The sequence below is a fragment of the Bufo gargarizans genome, chromosome 4 (assembly GCF_014858855.1).
Source record: "Bufo gargarizans isolate SCDJY-AF-19 chromosome 4, ASM1485885v1, whole genome shotgun sequence".
Taxonomy (NCBI): Eukaryota; Metazoa; Chordata; class Amphibia; order Anura; family Bufonidae; genus Bufo; species Bufo gargarizans.
Genome location: NC_058083.1, coordinates 337,960,975 through 337,976,362, shown reverse-complemented (window position 1 = coordinate 337,976,362; position 15,388 = coordinate 337,960,975). Strand labels below are relative to the sequence as shown.

The window sequence follows — 15,388 nt, the reverse complement described above, 5'->3', positions numbered from 1 at the left end:
AGATCAATGATAAGAGGAAATTAGTGCTGCTATGGACTCAAGAATGCCTCTATCTCCTAGGCCATCTACCTCACAAAGATCCCTGGCCTCAGATATGGCTTTTGACTTAGACAAAGGGGAATTGTTCTCCGAATCAGACTTCTCTGATGGCTCAGGGAAACCTCTGTTTCTCCAATACAGAGAATGGCATAACGGAAAAAGGGTCAAAATGGCCAATTTGCATTTTTTTTTTCATTACTTCTCTTACCTAAAAAAATAAATAAAAATAATTTAAAGAGAATGCGATCGAAAAGTCACACTCTCCAAAATGGTATCGATAAAACAGATTGTCCCACAAAAAATGAGCCCCCACACAGCTCAGTAGATATTTGTACTGACCCAGAGAATGAAGGGTCAGTTTTGCCACAAACGGAAGGCCATTGGTACAAAACCTGTAAAACTGTAGAGGAATTGCGTTTGTCCTTTTCCACGCCATTGTATGCCATAAGTAATGGTGGCATTAGAAAGTAAACTTGGCCTGCAAAAGATAAGCCTTCATACAGTTATGAGAACGGAAATGTAAAAAGTTATTGCTCAAGGAATATAGGAAAGAAAAATGAAAAAAACACTGGTATCCTAAGGGTTAAGAAAATTGTTTTGCAGTCTGACAGGATATCAGCGTTTTCTTTGTTAGTACCTAAAGCCACAATCTAGACTAGATCTTATGGGTAAGAAACCGTTAGTTAAAACAAGCTTACATATTTCCTCTTCCGCAAACTTGTCAGATCCTCCTTCCACTAAAGGTGGTCCTTGTTTTTTCTTTGAAGCCATTAAAATAAATCTACTAAGGTCATTTAGCATACCAGCGCAATTATTTCTTTTACACTGATCCTCATAAAACTGTTTTCCAAAGTTCTATGAAGAAAGGAAATAACGGGTCTGTACAGAATAAGGTCCCAAACCCCTTGTTCTGCGACAAGTCAGTCCGCTGCTGAAGTGGTATCTCTCATACGTCCAGATCTGCACTTCGCACTGGTACCTAATGGAACATCACACGCAGCTTTCCTTGAAGTGTGTGAACGTGGTTCTGTAAAACCCTACTTGTGTTCTGTTGAGGATTTTCTGTTTAGGATACTGCATGCAAGTCTGAGGGAACCCACATAGAGTAGTATACGGCGTACATTACTCATTTTACACGCTGTCCAATATAGAGCAGAATGAGACTGGTATAGATTTGTGGGAAAAGATTAATTGAAACTGGACAGTTAGTGATTGACAGCTATCTCTATGCCTGCTGTTAAGGAGGCATACACATGCAATAGCTGCCAGTGGAACTATAGTCTGACTCCCTCAAACGTCGTGTTTTCAGTGGGGAGATTGAAGAAAGCTGCTGCCAGACACCTCTGGTGTTGGCTTATTCCCCAGGAGAACACATCGCCCCATTCTTCTCCCTCCTGACATTCTCTAGCTCCCCATACCCATTAGACTGTTGGCCAAAACTGTTCCCGTCAGGTTTGGCCGACGGGCACTAATGTGTATTGTGGCCTTTACTGGGTAGACCGTCAATCATTGAGTCCCTGCTTACAGTACACAAGAATTTGTCAGTAAATCAAGTTGTACTGAATCTTTTCCCAAAAACTTGTACATTTTAGTCTACTCAGATCCTACAGAGACCGTGTTCAATATGGCGGCTTGTTTTTAATATGGGAAATATTACTGAAGCTGCCCCTCCACGTAGGGCATAAGAGTACTCCTGTTAATGTTTCAGCTGTGAAAGATTGTTGGCATGCTGGAGGAGCCGTTATGTAATCCTGCTTGTGTGCCCGTGTTGTTAAATAGTGCACCCAGCATGTCCTCTTATCACTCTGGTTGGTGAGAGTGCTCTCTAACCACTGCTAAATGACCAATCTGGTTTATTTCTTAACTTTAAAAAATTTGGCATGTATTTTAAGTGCTAGAAATGGTCAAAGGGTGGAGAAAGTTTTAAAAAAATTGTACATTTTTCTTGAACGTTAAGCATAGTTACATTGTGGGCTTCTTTTTCAGCTTTGCTGATACATCAGAAGGCAAGAATGGAGCGGCTTCATCGAGAACTAGAAGTACAAAAGAAAAAGCTGGACAAACTTAAAACAGAGGTCAATGAAATGGAAAATAATCTCACCCAGAGACGCTTAAATAGGTCGAATTCAGTTTCACAGATTCCATCAGTAAGTTTAAGCGGAGCATTGGGTTGTTTGGCTCTCCAGTGTTTTAAAAATGCATCAAACCTCACAGGTGATTCCTACTGTCCTATCTGAGAGCAGCATGGGATGGATGCAGAGTATTTGTAGGTGTGTATGGTTTGGAGCAGGATTGAGTCAAGTGATATTGACACAAGTGTATTCCAGACACACTCCCTCTCCGTGTTAGGGTGCACTCACACACTGCAGATTTAGTTTGAATTTCCACAACTGAAAGTCTTTTTTTATTTTTATTCATTTGAATGGAGAGACAAGCACATGGAATTTTGCAAGCCCCATTCAAATGAATGGAACTGATTTTCAGTCACAGAAATTTCTGCAGCGTGTGAGTGCACCCTTACTTGTATTATCTGCCTTGGAACTTCATGTTTAACTGATGGCTCACAGCATTCTAAAGATTTTTGATGCTATGTTTAGGTCTGTTGAACTGTGACAATGTGAGTAATACGTCTACACTTATGGAAATATCCCCTACAAGGCGGAGTAAACCCAGTAAGAGACAGAGCATTGTCCAATTCCTCATACACAGGGCGTGTCCACAGAAAGCTGTCAATCCCTTTGTGTTGAAGGGGTAAGCAGGACTTGCACTGGCTCTCCTAGGAGTCCTATTATCACTTTCTCTGCATATCAGAGCTCCGCCTGAATCCCTCAATCAGATGTTACTCTCAGAGAGGGCAGTAGAATCTGATGGCTTACTTTACAGTGTGTATGTGATGGGTCACACATTACTATGAAACTATTGGCTTATATTGCAAAGTGATCATATGGTGGAAACCTTCTCTAGGTATTCAGACTATGTATGAAAAAAGACGAGGAGACCCTCTTTGCAGTGTCTCTCTGCTCTGGAATGTACACAAGACCCATGTTGGGTCCTCCTTTATAATGTTTTGCTGCCCTAATATGGCAATGGGTTGTCCAGTTGCTACAAACCCTTTTAAAGTTTGTCACATCATGATTTACTGGCAAATGGCAATAACGTGTCTGACATTTTGCTGCCCAGAAGTGTCATGAAAGCTGTATGTGTGTTTCAGTGGACTTTGTCACAATTGTTGGCACAGCTTTTGTTACAGAAATTCTGTAGTGTGCACCATGCATAATTAAATTTTTATTTTTTTTGTTTATTTTTGTACTCTACCTAACTGTATAAAATGACTCCTTTTCTTTGATTTTTCTTTAAGCTGGAAGAAATGCAGCAATTAAGGAGCTGTAACAGGCAGTTGCAAATTGATATAGACTGTCTCACCAAAGAAATAGATCTTTTTCAGGCAAGAGGTGAGAGTCATGGAGTATTTGTTAATTTACATCTCCCAGGTTCTTAAAGGGGTTTGCTACTTTCTAGATACTATTAACCAATGTGTATATAAGATGAACATGTGGCACTTAGTTATTTATCCTTTTGTTGATATTCTACACCATTTTCTATATTTTGTAAGGTGTGCCTCATGAAGGACAAGTCTTCTGCGCTGTCCGCATATATGTCCTATCCATAAAATATGAAATATAGAAAACGGCACAGAATGTGAACAAAGACTATATTAGTAGGTGTCATAGGGCTGCAGTAAACTATTATTTTAGAAATCGAGTATTCTATCTTTTTTTTTTTTTTTTTACGATTAATCGAGTAATATAATAAGAGAAAATAAATTAATACGGTTTTCCTTTAAAAAAAAAAAAACTCATCAGACCCCCCTGCCATCATTCCCCAACATCCTTTGTCCCCCTCCCCCCCGTGCGATCAGCCCAAGTGCATTAGTTCCCCCCAGTGCCTTCAGCTCCGCTATCCCCCAGTGCCTTCAGCTCCGCTATCCCCCAGTGCCTTCAGCTCCGCTATCCCCCAGTGCCTTCAGCTCCGCTATCCCCCAGTGCCTTCAGCTCCGCTATCCCCCACCCAGTGGCATAGTCTCTGCCGCTGGCACTATGGCTGCTGATTCTCTGGTTGGAGACATTCATGGGAGCACTCTGGTTGGCATTATACATAAAAGTGCTCTAGTTGCCATCATATATGGTGACACGAACTGGCACTAGTCATAGAAGCACTGACACTTTTTTTTATTTTTGTATTGCTGGCACTATGGGCACCATTTACTTCCTTTCTGGTATTATCCTGGGATCTTGAGGACGTGCCCCCTGCAAGCTGGAGCTGCATCTACCACACAGAGCTTCTGTGTCCCAGCACCCAGAGCTGTGCATGTCCACGCAGCCTGCCCTCCTCCTGACACCAGAAATGCACAGCGTCATTGGTTGCTATGACGCTGTGCACTCCAGGCGCCTGGCCTTAGTCGCGCCCTCACCCCCTCGACCCCCTCGCTGTCGCCAACTTACCTTTCCCCTACGCCCATGACAGCACCCTTGAGAGACCGCCTCCTTCATCAGGACAGGAAACGGGAACGCTTGTGGAGAGCTCATAAGAAGGGGCTCTGCCCCTATAGCCTCAGTTCCTGTTTCCTGTCCTAAGGATAGGACATGCGGTGGAGAGCTTAAAGAATTAGGCTGCAGTAGCCCAGCGTAAGACTCCACAAGGAACCGCCTGCCAAGTCTGGGGCAGTGTCCTTCGGAGTCTCAGACTTATTGTTAATTGCCGAGCTGGCATTTCATTGCAGTACTGGGACTTACTGTGAGATAGCCCTGGACGCCGGATCTTCCTGGCAGTGTTTGAGAGATCTGGGGCCTGTACTGCTTCTTCTGGCTTCCGCTAGCCTTACAGAAGCTCGGGGAGGCACTTTCCTTTCTAGGCATGCTCCGTGCATAAACCGGAAGTTGTTTGGACTTCATCCAGGTAGTTCAACCTCCTGCTCAGCATGTGGTCAGAAGGATACCAGCCAGCCCGTTAGCAACCCTAGGTGCATATGGACGCTCTATCCGGAGACTTGGAAGAAGAGAGCAGTCAGCGCACTGATGTACAGGATGGTCATGATGGCAGACTGGTATTCCTGGTCGGGTAAGGGGGTCAATCCCCACCTTTTTGTATTCCTCCCTGTTTGCCTAATTGGGTTTTTATTCTCTGATTTGTTTTAGAATACTAAAGAGGCCCCTAGGAAAGCCACTGCTAAAATTAAAGGAAGAGAGTGTGCAGTCTGCAAGAAATAACTTCTCTTCCTGGTCTAAAATGTTATGTCGGCATTGTGCTAATAAAGTGGTAGAGGAGGAATCCCCCATCATTACTTCAGAGCATCAAAAAGATTGTCAAATCTGAGGTTTCTGATTCTATCAAAATGTTTAAGTGCCTACCTCCCTCATACATGGGCGAACAAGGTCATTCTAATGTCATTTCTGATGGTGAATCTTCCGAGGAAAGTGAGCAAGGAGAAATCCTAGCTAGTTCAAGCTCGCCCTCGGCTGAAATTTCCTCGGGTAGACCTGGATTTCCCCCTGAGGATACAGATTCCTTACTCAAGGCTATTAGAACCACAATGAAGGTGGATGAATCCAAAGAACAAAAGTCCATTCGAGATATAATGTTTGGTGATCTGGGTCACAAAAGATCTAGTCTGTTTGAGGATCTGGGCTCCTTAAAAGACTTGATGGATAGAAGGGCAGAGCTACATCTTAAAGGTTTGGGAGGCCTCTACTCGGGCCTTTGAGCCTAATATAGCCTCTACCTTCACTGCCAGATTTTAGAAATTGTGGCTTCAGGATTTAGAATCCCACATTCAGAATAAGTAACAAAATTATTATTTTTTTTGTTTTTGTTTGCCTGCCCCCCCCCCCCCCACACTATACTTAGAGCGGTCGACTTTATTTCAGATGCATCAGCTAATGCATTAAGATTAAATGGCAGATCTGCCGCTCTTTCCAATTCATCTAGAACAGCAATTTGGCTGAAAGGATGGTCTGGGGACACAAGTTCAAAAAACAAACTGTGTTCTATTCCATGTCAGGGTGAATTTGTTTGGTTCAGTTCTGGATGATCTCTTGGAAAAAGCCTCTGATAATAAAAAGGGGTTTCCTGTGTCTAATCACCCTAGGAAGCATCAGTTTTTTTGGGAAAAATAAGAAGTTTCGATCAAATAAAAGGCAAAACAGGTGGAGAGATAACATCGGTACAAGGGATAGAGGTTTCCTCTTTAATTCCCAGTCCTCTTCAGGCCCCAAGTCTAGTCAACAATGACTGTTACTGTCCTGAGGGGGGAAGACTCTTTTCTTCTCGGGCTTGGAGAAACATCTCTGCAAGCCCCTGGTTAAATGGTATTGTGAAAGACTGTTTTTGTCTAGGGTTTCTCTCCTCCTCTGGAAAGACTAAAAATTACAAGTTTAACTCAAAATCCAGCAAAAAAAAAACTAGCTCTAAAAGAGGAAGGGTTTTCTCATTTAAAGAAAAATGTCCTAGTTCCTGTCCCAGACTCAGAAAAAGGAAGAGGGTTTTAGTCTTACCTTTTTTTTCTTGTACCAAAGCCGGATGGTTCCTTCAGAATGATCATAAATCTGAAAGACTTAAATCAATACCTCCATCTAGAAAAAATTCAGAATGGAGTCCGTGCAGTCGGCTATAAAGCATCTTTTCAAGGACTGTGTGGTGGCCACCTTGGACATAAAGGATGCTTACTATCATGTCCCTATTCATGCAGATTTCCAAAAAATACCTCAGAGTAGCTGTGTCTATGGAAGGTCAAGTGCATCATCTACAGTACAGGGCTCTCCCGTTTGGAATTTCCCAGGCTCCAAGACTTTTAACAAAGTTAATGGCAGAGGTCATGGCCCACATAAGTGAAAAAGACATTCTCCTTATACCTTACTTAGATGACCTCCTGATAGTAGCAGAGTCTGTGGAACTTCTATCCTCTCGCCTGCTGGAAGTGGTAAACATTTTTAATAAATTTCGGGTGGCAGATAAACTAGGAAAAATCCAACCTAAACCCTTCCCTACAATGTGTCTTTCTAGGTTTTATGCTAGATTCAGTAAATCTACGGTGCATCCTCCCTCAGCACAAAATAGACAGATTTAAGAAGACATGTCTTGATGGCTTCGAAAGGTTGAACCATCAGGCAAGGGATAGCAGTTCTTGGAGTGAACTCCACAATTCCTGCAATAGGTTGGTCCCTGTTTCGCTCCAGGACGCTTCAGTGGCAGATCCTAAAAGAATGGCAAGGATCATTGTCCCTGCTGGACACCTCACTCACACTCACTCACCCCACAGGTGATACAGTCCTTAAACTGGTGGCTTCGGCCTTCATATCTGTCTCAGGGCTTCCCCTCGATTCTGCAAGAACAGGTAACCATAACCACGGATGCCAGTCCAACCGGTTGTGAGGCTTTCTGTCAGTGGGAGGTGCTGCAGGGAGTTTGGAGTCTAACAGCCAAGATTCCCAAAATGTCAGAACGAAGAGCGGTGCTGCTAGCCTTAAAAGCTTTTCTGCCCAAGTTAAAGGGAATGGGAGTAAAGATATTGTTGGACACCGCTATGGTGGTCTCCTACCTAAACAGACGAGGAGGGACAAGATCAGAGTGTTTTGTGTCCTTAACCGCAGAAATTTTCTATTTAATCATTCCTTTCATTCCTTTTATCAAAGCAGTACACCTAAAAGGAACAGAAAACAAAGTCTCAGAATGCCTAAGTAGAAACCATTTAGATCAAGCAAAATGGTGCCTGAATCAGGAGGTTTTTAACCAGATAGTTCACCTTTGGGGTCCTCCTCAGACCTTTTCGCAACTAAGCAAACTAAGCAAAACAGGATCAACTTCTGTATGCCTTTCCTCCTCTGGGACTTCTTCCAAGGGTATTGCAGAAGCTGAGGCAGGAACAGACTAGGCTCATTCTAATTGCACCCTTCTGGCCGAGAAGGACCTCTTGGCTAAGAATCCTATCCCTGACGGATCCTTGGATTCTTCCGGACAGGCATGATCTGTTATTCCAGGGACCAGTCTATCATCCAGAAGTAAAGAATCTTCACCTGGCAGCTTGGCATTGGAGGGGGAAATATTAGAACGTAGAGGTCTATCCAAAGAGGTCATTTCCACCCTATTGTCCTGTATGGAAGACTTTTTTTTAGATTTTCAGGGACTTCATTGATCCTTTGACTCCTCCCCTATGTCTAACGTTCTGCATTTCCTTCAAGAAGGCCTTAATAAAAACCTTAGGCTTAGTACCCTTAAGGTACAAGTCTCCTCTGAGTACCTTTTTTTTGATTGCCCAATTGCCAATTAGTTTTTCTTTAGGGCAGTTAGTAGGATTAAGCCTGTAATCGGGTCGTCTGTTCCCCCCGTGGGATCTGAATCTAGTACTGTCTAAGTTAATGGAGCATTCTTTTGAACCACTACAGGATTTACCCATTAAAATATTATCTTTTAAGACTTCCGTCTTGGTGGCCATCACCTCAGCCAGAAGGGTGGGGGAGATTTCTGCCTTTTTAAGCTTCCCCTCCCCATACTAACATCTTGGAGGATAGGGTGTTAATTAAACCTGACCCAGCGTTTCTGCCTAAAGTGGTCTCTCTCTTTCATAGGTCCCAAGATATTCTCCCATCTTTGTGTCAATCCCTTAAAAATGAGAAAGAAAAAACTGCATTGTCTAGATGTCAAAAGATCCCTGTCACATTACCTGAATGTCACCAGTCAGTGAAAGAAATCCTCTAGGCCAGCGATGGTGAACCTGTTACAGACTGAGTGCCCAAAGTGTAGTCCAAAACCCACTTATTTATCATAAAGTGCCAAAATGGCAATTTATCCTGAATACTACAGTCTAGTATAGTATATCCTCCATGTACTTTATCATTTGGCTATAATAGCCTGCCTACATTCAATGTGCTGCCTGTGCTGTTTATACCGTGCCCTGTTTTAATGAATGGCAGGAAAGTCTAAGGCATATTGGTAAACCAGAGACTTATTCCAGGACGTGGGTGACCACAGAGAGGGCTCTGAGTGGCACCCGTGCCAAGGTTCGCCACCACTGCTCTAGGCTGTTCGTACAATTTGGGGGGCAAAAATAGGGGTAGTATGGTTACATCTAGGACTCTAGCCAGGTGGATAGTAGGGGCTATTGTTTTGGCCTATTCCTCAGCAGGGCAGATTTCTCCTTTTAGGTTTCAGTGCTCATTCAACCAGACCTGTGTCAGTTTCATGGGCAGAAAGAGCTAATGCATCTTTAGAGCAGATCTGCTTGGCTGCCAAATGGAAGTCTCCAAATACCTTTTTTCGTCACCACAAGTTAGATTTAGACTCCAATGATGGCCTTTCCTTCGGTAGGAAAGTATTGAAGGGGCGGTAGTCGTGGTCTCTCTTTCCCCCCCCCCCTGGCCAGCGGGAGACCACAGAGCTGGAGTAATAGCAAGCTCTTCACTCCCACTCCGTGGTCACGTAACACAAACGAATCCTCGATACAAAAAATTTGCATCAAGTATATTTTTGTAGAATTACTCTATTTAGTCGGGTACTAGTTGCAGGCCTAGTCATATAGTGATCTTATATACACATTGGTCACAAGCAGCCTAGAAATGGGCAAACCCTTTAACTTTTAATGTTTACCTTTTTCATGTGTAATCTACTGTAGTTAACCGTGTCATGTAAGATCTGGTTGCCTAATACTGTTTCTCAAAGGAATTCACTTTCTCTTACTGTATGATGAATATTAAAGTCCTAAAATACAGTTCAGTTTTTGTAAATACTCCTAAAATACCATTGTGTTGCAGTGCAGCTCATTTTGTTAGACCTGCAGTATTTATGTGGCATGGAGTGGTTGTCTATTCATTCTGCCCTGCTTTTGTATTTATTTTTATTTTTATGTTTATACCACTTTATTGCTAACTTCTAAAGCCTTGTTTTAGTTTTGATTCCTATTGGTAACATGAAATTTCTTGTCAGAAAAAAATCTATTTAATAACCATTAACTTTTATCTGTTTTGTTTTTAGGGCCACATTTTGATCCCAGTGCCATTCATAATTTCTATGATAACATTGGATTTTTAGGCCCCGTGCCACCAAAACCAAAAGGTACACAGTCTATTGGTAAGTACATGCTAAACAAAAAAAATAATATATACAGGGTGAAGCAAAAGTCTGGACATATCCTTTCAACTGCGTTTGATTTGTAGAAAATTGACTTCCAATGTGGAAAGGATTAATTGGCGGCTGCATTATTTGGTGGAGGAAATGTTTTTGGCCGTGTCGGCCATATTGAATTCACATTCGGTTTTTCCAAAGTGAGGATAGAATTTACTTAAGAAATCCTAGATGACTACCTAGTAGGGCCACATGGAATTACATAATACCTACCTAGATATAGTGTATAGCCAGGTTATAAAACCCAAACAACCATCTTGTTAGCAAAAAAAACTTTATTAAATACACACATACAATGGAGTCCCTACCATTTCAGTGGCACAGGAGAATGTAAAAGAGGGACAGCTGGGATGAGACTAAGTAAAATCTTTGTGAACAAGCTTAAGAACTGGCATTCGGTGAAACCTGTTGGGTCGGTGAGGGACACTGGTATGGGAGATGTGATTATACTCTGTAAATTGGTAAGCCCTCTTCAGGGCTTTTGGCTCTCCTCTATATTACTGTTTTGCAATCTTACTGCTATAGATTTGACACACTATACTACACTTCTGTGTGTGAGTTTACAATGATTGATGGGTTTTCATATTTTTTTTGTGCAGTTTGTAGTGGAGATCAATTTATTTTTCTCTTCCCTTTTTCAAGTATTTTACTATGCATTATTTGTGAGACTAGTTGGAAGACATCCTTGCTGTGCTTACCTTGTATACCTATTATACTTAGTCCCATCCCAGCTGTCACTCTTTTACTTTCTCCTGTCCCACTGAAATGGTGGGGACTCCATTTTATGTTTATTTATTTTGCTAACAAGATGGTTGTTTGTGGTTTATAACCTGGCTATACATTATATCTATGTAGGTATTATAGAATTTACATAAGGATCAGTTTTGGCCTATCTTTACCTGTTTAGGAAACTTTGACCTCGTTTAACTGGAAGTACTTTACATGACTTGTTCTATGTGTCCACCATTCTGCCGGATTCCTGTGGTTTAACGTTTAGTCCAGTCTTTATGAATATTCTGAAAAATTGCAGGTGATCCTTCTCAGCACTGTAGGACTCGTCATTTCAGTCGAGCGGTATGGTCTATAACCTGCAGTTTAATCCAGGTGATATGCAGTATGGCTCACCTGAAATGTCGAAGCATCACTGCATTTCTTAAGCTTGTTCATGAAGACTTAAACATTTAACCGTGTGCATCTGGCAGAATTGTGGACACAGAACTCTGTATTTCCCACTTATATAGATTTTTTGCAGTCTTTCTGCTGAAACAGAAGATTCATACTTGCCTGCTCCAGTCCTCCACGCTGCATCCGCTTTCTACATCCAGTAGTGCATGGTCACGGTCACATGCACCACCCCAGCTAATGACGACTGGCTTCAGCATTGATGTGGTCACAAGCAGCATGTCAGCGCTGAAGCCAGTCATTGGCTGGGCTATGGCATGTGACCATACCCGTACACCACCAGATATAAACAGTGTGGGGGTCGGAGGATGGAATTAACGTAGTGGACTGGAGTAGTGTGGAGCAGGTAAGTATGAATCTTCTGTTTCAGGAGGCAGGCTGCCGACACTTGCTTAAAAAGAATTATAACCAGAAAACCCCTGTAAAGGGAATTGGCTGTTTAAATGTTTTTTTTTTTTTTTTTTTTTTTCTGTCACTGTATATATAAAAAAAAAAGTACTAAATCATGCAGTTTTCACTGGCTACTATTCCTTAAATATGCTAAGACTTTTATTTTTGAGAGCAGCAGCCACATAGACACAAAGGACAGCTGACCCATTGGGGTACATTTATTAAAACTGGTGTAAAGGAAAATTACTTTTGCCCATAGCAACCAATCAGATTCCACCTTTCAATTTTCACTGCTCCTTTGGAAAATGAAAACTGAGATCTGATTGGCTTTGCTGACCATAGCAACCAGTTTTGATAAATTTCCCCCATTGACTTCAGCTGTGCCATCACCTATTGTGAACGGTGGATCCTGTGTTATCTATATAGAGGTGTTACTTGTCATTGTAATTCTGCTTGTAGTGATAATAATAGCTACTAAAAAGTTCCCCGTACGGAACAGAAAATAATGACCAGTGCAAAAATTGCAGGATTATACATTTTTATTAAATATAAATAGACATGGAAAAATAAACTTTTCGAATTTGTTGATTTTTAACATAAAAACTTGACTTTAACAGGTCATTTTCTGATTTCACACTCCCTTTTCCTCATAAACTGGTAAAGATGGGTCAAAACTGACAGTTTCTTTCTGAGTAAATTCTAGCCAAGACTGATGCATCACATGACCCCTTTCCCATTTCAAGAACCTGAGCGAAACTGGTTAATACGTGTTTATGGTTGATTTCAAAAGTATCCAGTCTTGTACACCACAAGCACTTTCATGCAATAAGAGACATTTTTATTATTATTATTATTAATAATTTAATATTAGTAGTAGTTTTATATTGTAACACCTCTTTGGGATAATGTCACTGGGTCTTGTGTGAGATCATTTTTACTGTATTAGTAAATGTCTTGTTCCCATTTAGATCAAAGGTCTACTGTCAAAACGCCAACAAAAGTTCCTGACACCGAGGAAGATGAGGGAGCTCATTGGAATTGCACTGCATGTACTTTTCTGAACCACCCTGCCTTAAACCGATGTGAACAGTGCGATATGCCCCGGAATTACTGAGGCAGTAGGTCAATTTTGTAAATGGAAAATCGTCAAAAACAGCATTTTTAATTGATAGGAGAAAGAATGGCCTTGTGGTTGTTTACTAGTAGTAAACATTAGCCCACAGAATAATACCTCAGTGTTGTATTGTGCGCAGTTGGGCTTTTGCCCTTTTCTTAAATTCTTTATTCAGTGTAAGACTGATACGCCTGGTTCCCAGCTGACCGCCTGTACCATGTACAGTATTAATAGCCCTGAAAGAAGATTTCTCACAGTGCCCAGTGTTTTGGGTCCTTTACTACTTTTTCTCAGTAGAAGTTACTGGATTGTTTTGGGATATTTAGAGGAGACGCAAAGCAAGAAATTTGTATTGGCTTTTAAATTCTCCATATGCGAAACCAGCAACCCCACAAAACAAACACTAAGAACACAAAGGATTTACAACTTGCTGCAAGCTGTTACCGTCACGTGAACAGAGGAAGGACTATGCAGTTCATGTGTTTTAAGCGCTTCTCGGGAACCTCCCATGACTTGTGAAACCAGCATCAGTACAATAAAGTGCAACAAGGATGAAAAACTGCATGTGTTGTCTCTGTACGATACAGTGAAATTACCTAAAGCTTTTTTCCAGTTGTACATAGCCCTGAAGCCTGCTCCAAGTGACCTTAGTTTCCTTCTCACCTTTATTAATTTCATGTTCTTCTGTATGTATAGTGTAATAGTTTTTTTTTTTTTTTCTTTTTTTTTTCTTTTTGTTAGTGTTTTCATTCTCCTTTTATTTTCTTTTGGCACAGCCATTGTCCTTTTTAGATCTTTTATCAAAAATGTGGTGCCTTTTTAACTGGGCGGTGGTGGGGAATAAAGCATTGTGCATAGTTTAATTTTGTCGGTCATCTCTCCACCACAGAACTTATTTCTCTTGTATATCCTGATCTCCTGTGAAAATCATGAAAAGGCACAATGTTCTACCATCTTTTTCTGTACACATTGGGCTTTACAGTGGGTGACTTTTTTTTTTTTTGACATTTCCTAAAAACTTGCCTTTGACCATTTTATTCCAAAATGTGCCAAATGTCTCATGCCTTTTTATAAGTCTTAGAACAAGTGGTATATTTATAGTAAAAGAAACCCCAATTTCCTAATGAGTGAATGATAGGCACTCCTGAAAATCCTAAGATGACCTACAATCTGCTTTTAAATTGCCCATATTGCACCATCATATGTTCTGTAATATTTTGAAGTACTGTATTGTCAATCTTGTCTATGTATCTAGGTTTGTTAAGAATGAAAGAACCTTTGTTGATGCCCAGGAGTTGCATAAGAAGCAGTTTTAACCTATTTTTATGCACATGGGTCCATGTTCTTTGTTACAGTTGCCTCAAACTTGCGACTTCCCTATTTGAGACAGTTGTACCCTAAAACAGATGCTCTTATGTCACCGTCGATCTGGGTAATTCTTATTTCTTCATTCCCCAACATAAATATTAAGTTGTGAGTTTTGGCCATTTTGAAAATAATCACTGGTATGAAGCAATGATCTGTTGAACATCATAAAGCTTAGGAAGAAGTACCACGCATTTCGTAAGCAAATCACTCTTAAGGAAATTAACTGATACACTGCTTGGCATCTCAAAGAAATGTGCGTTATTGCTGCTTTTATTTAAGTATTAAGAGAGAAAATTAGTGACAATCGGTGGCTCACCTTTTCTTTCCAGCTTTTGTATTCAAGTAGCCATTGGTTTAGTCAAGTCATCCACTGTAAATGACTGAACATCATACATTGTTTGTTTTTAAGGTTTTTGTACCAGAAACTAAAATGTGATGAGCCTTCTTTCTTAAGGCTATTCATTGTGTTGCAGAATACATTTCTAGGTAACCAAAGTGTTGCAAAGGCTTGTTATGTTTTGGGCCTTCCAGCACTGTAATTGGGCTAAACAGCAGAACCAAAGCACTTACAAGCAATGCTTTTTGTTAAAAGACCATTTTCAGCTTCATCTGCAGTTTTCTGTGAAGATTGACAAATTTTTACTTGTTTTAATAATAAAACCTAATTTGGATATCTTGAGCTGATGGTTTTGTGATTTAGCTGGGTAAACAGTCTTTGTAACAGATAAGTTATTTATAAAAATTAAAAAAATATATATTCTAAATACTTGTCTGTGTATTTGTTCATTTAACATAAAGCAGGAAAGCAAGGGTGAACTCTGTTAGATACATTCTGACAAGTATATAATAAACAAAATTGTGATGGAATTTTAGTGTGGAATAAATGCACCAAAAACCTGCAGCACTGTACATTACAATACAAAAGAATGGGGTAGAAAATGCTATCATTAAAGTGGTGCTGGTATGTTTGAGATTTTCACACAATTCCTAAAAATACAGCATTCTGCAAAAGTTTTAAGCAGGTGTGGGGAAAAAACTGAGAAGTAAGCATGCTTTCAAAAATAGAAGTGCTGATAGCATTTTGTTAACTGAGAAAAATAAACGAAGTGAAGAGAAATCTAA

The 15,388-nt window shown here is 40.7% G+C and overlaps 1 protein-coding gene across 1 annotated transcript in view; it reads left to right on the top strand.

The window, feature by feature from the left end:
- Positions 1-15,024, top strand: part of TAB2 (TGF-beta activated kinase 1 (MAP3K7) binding protein 2) — an 86,689-nt gene extending 71,665 nt beyond the window's left edge. Inside the window, exons 5-8 of the mRNA XM_044290737.1 lie at positions 2,026-2,186; positions 3,398-3,491; positions 10,063-10,158; positions 12,753-15,024. Of these exons, the coding sequence (XP_044146672.1) occupies positions 2,026-2,186; positions 3,398-3,491; positions 10,063-10,158; positions 12,753-12,898 (497 nt within the window). The 3' untranslated portion in view covers positions 12,899-15,024. The remainder of the gene's footprint in view (positions 1-2,025; positions 2,187-3,397; positions 3,492-10,062; positions 10,159-12,752) is intronic.
- Positions 15,025-15,388: the final 364 nt, after the last annotated feature.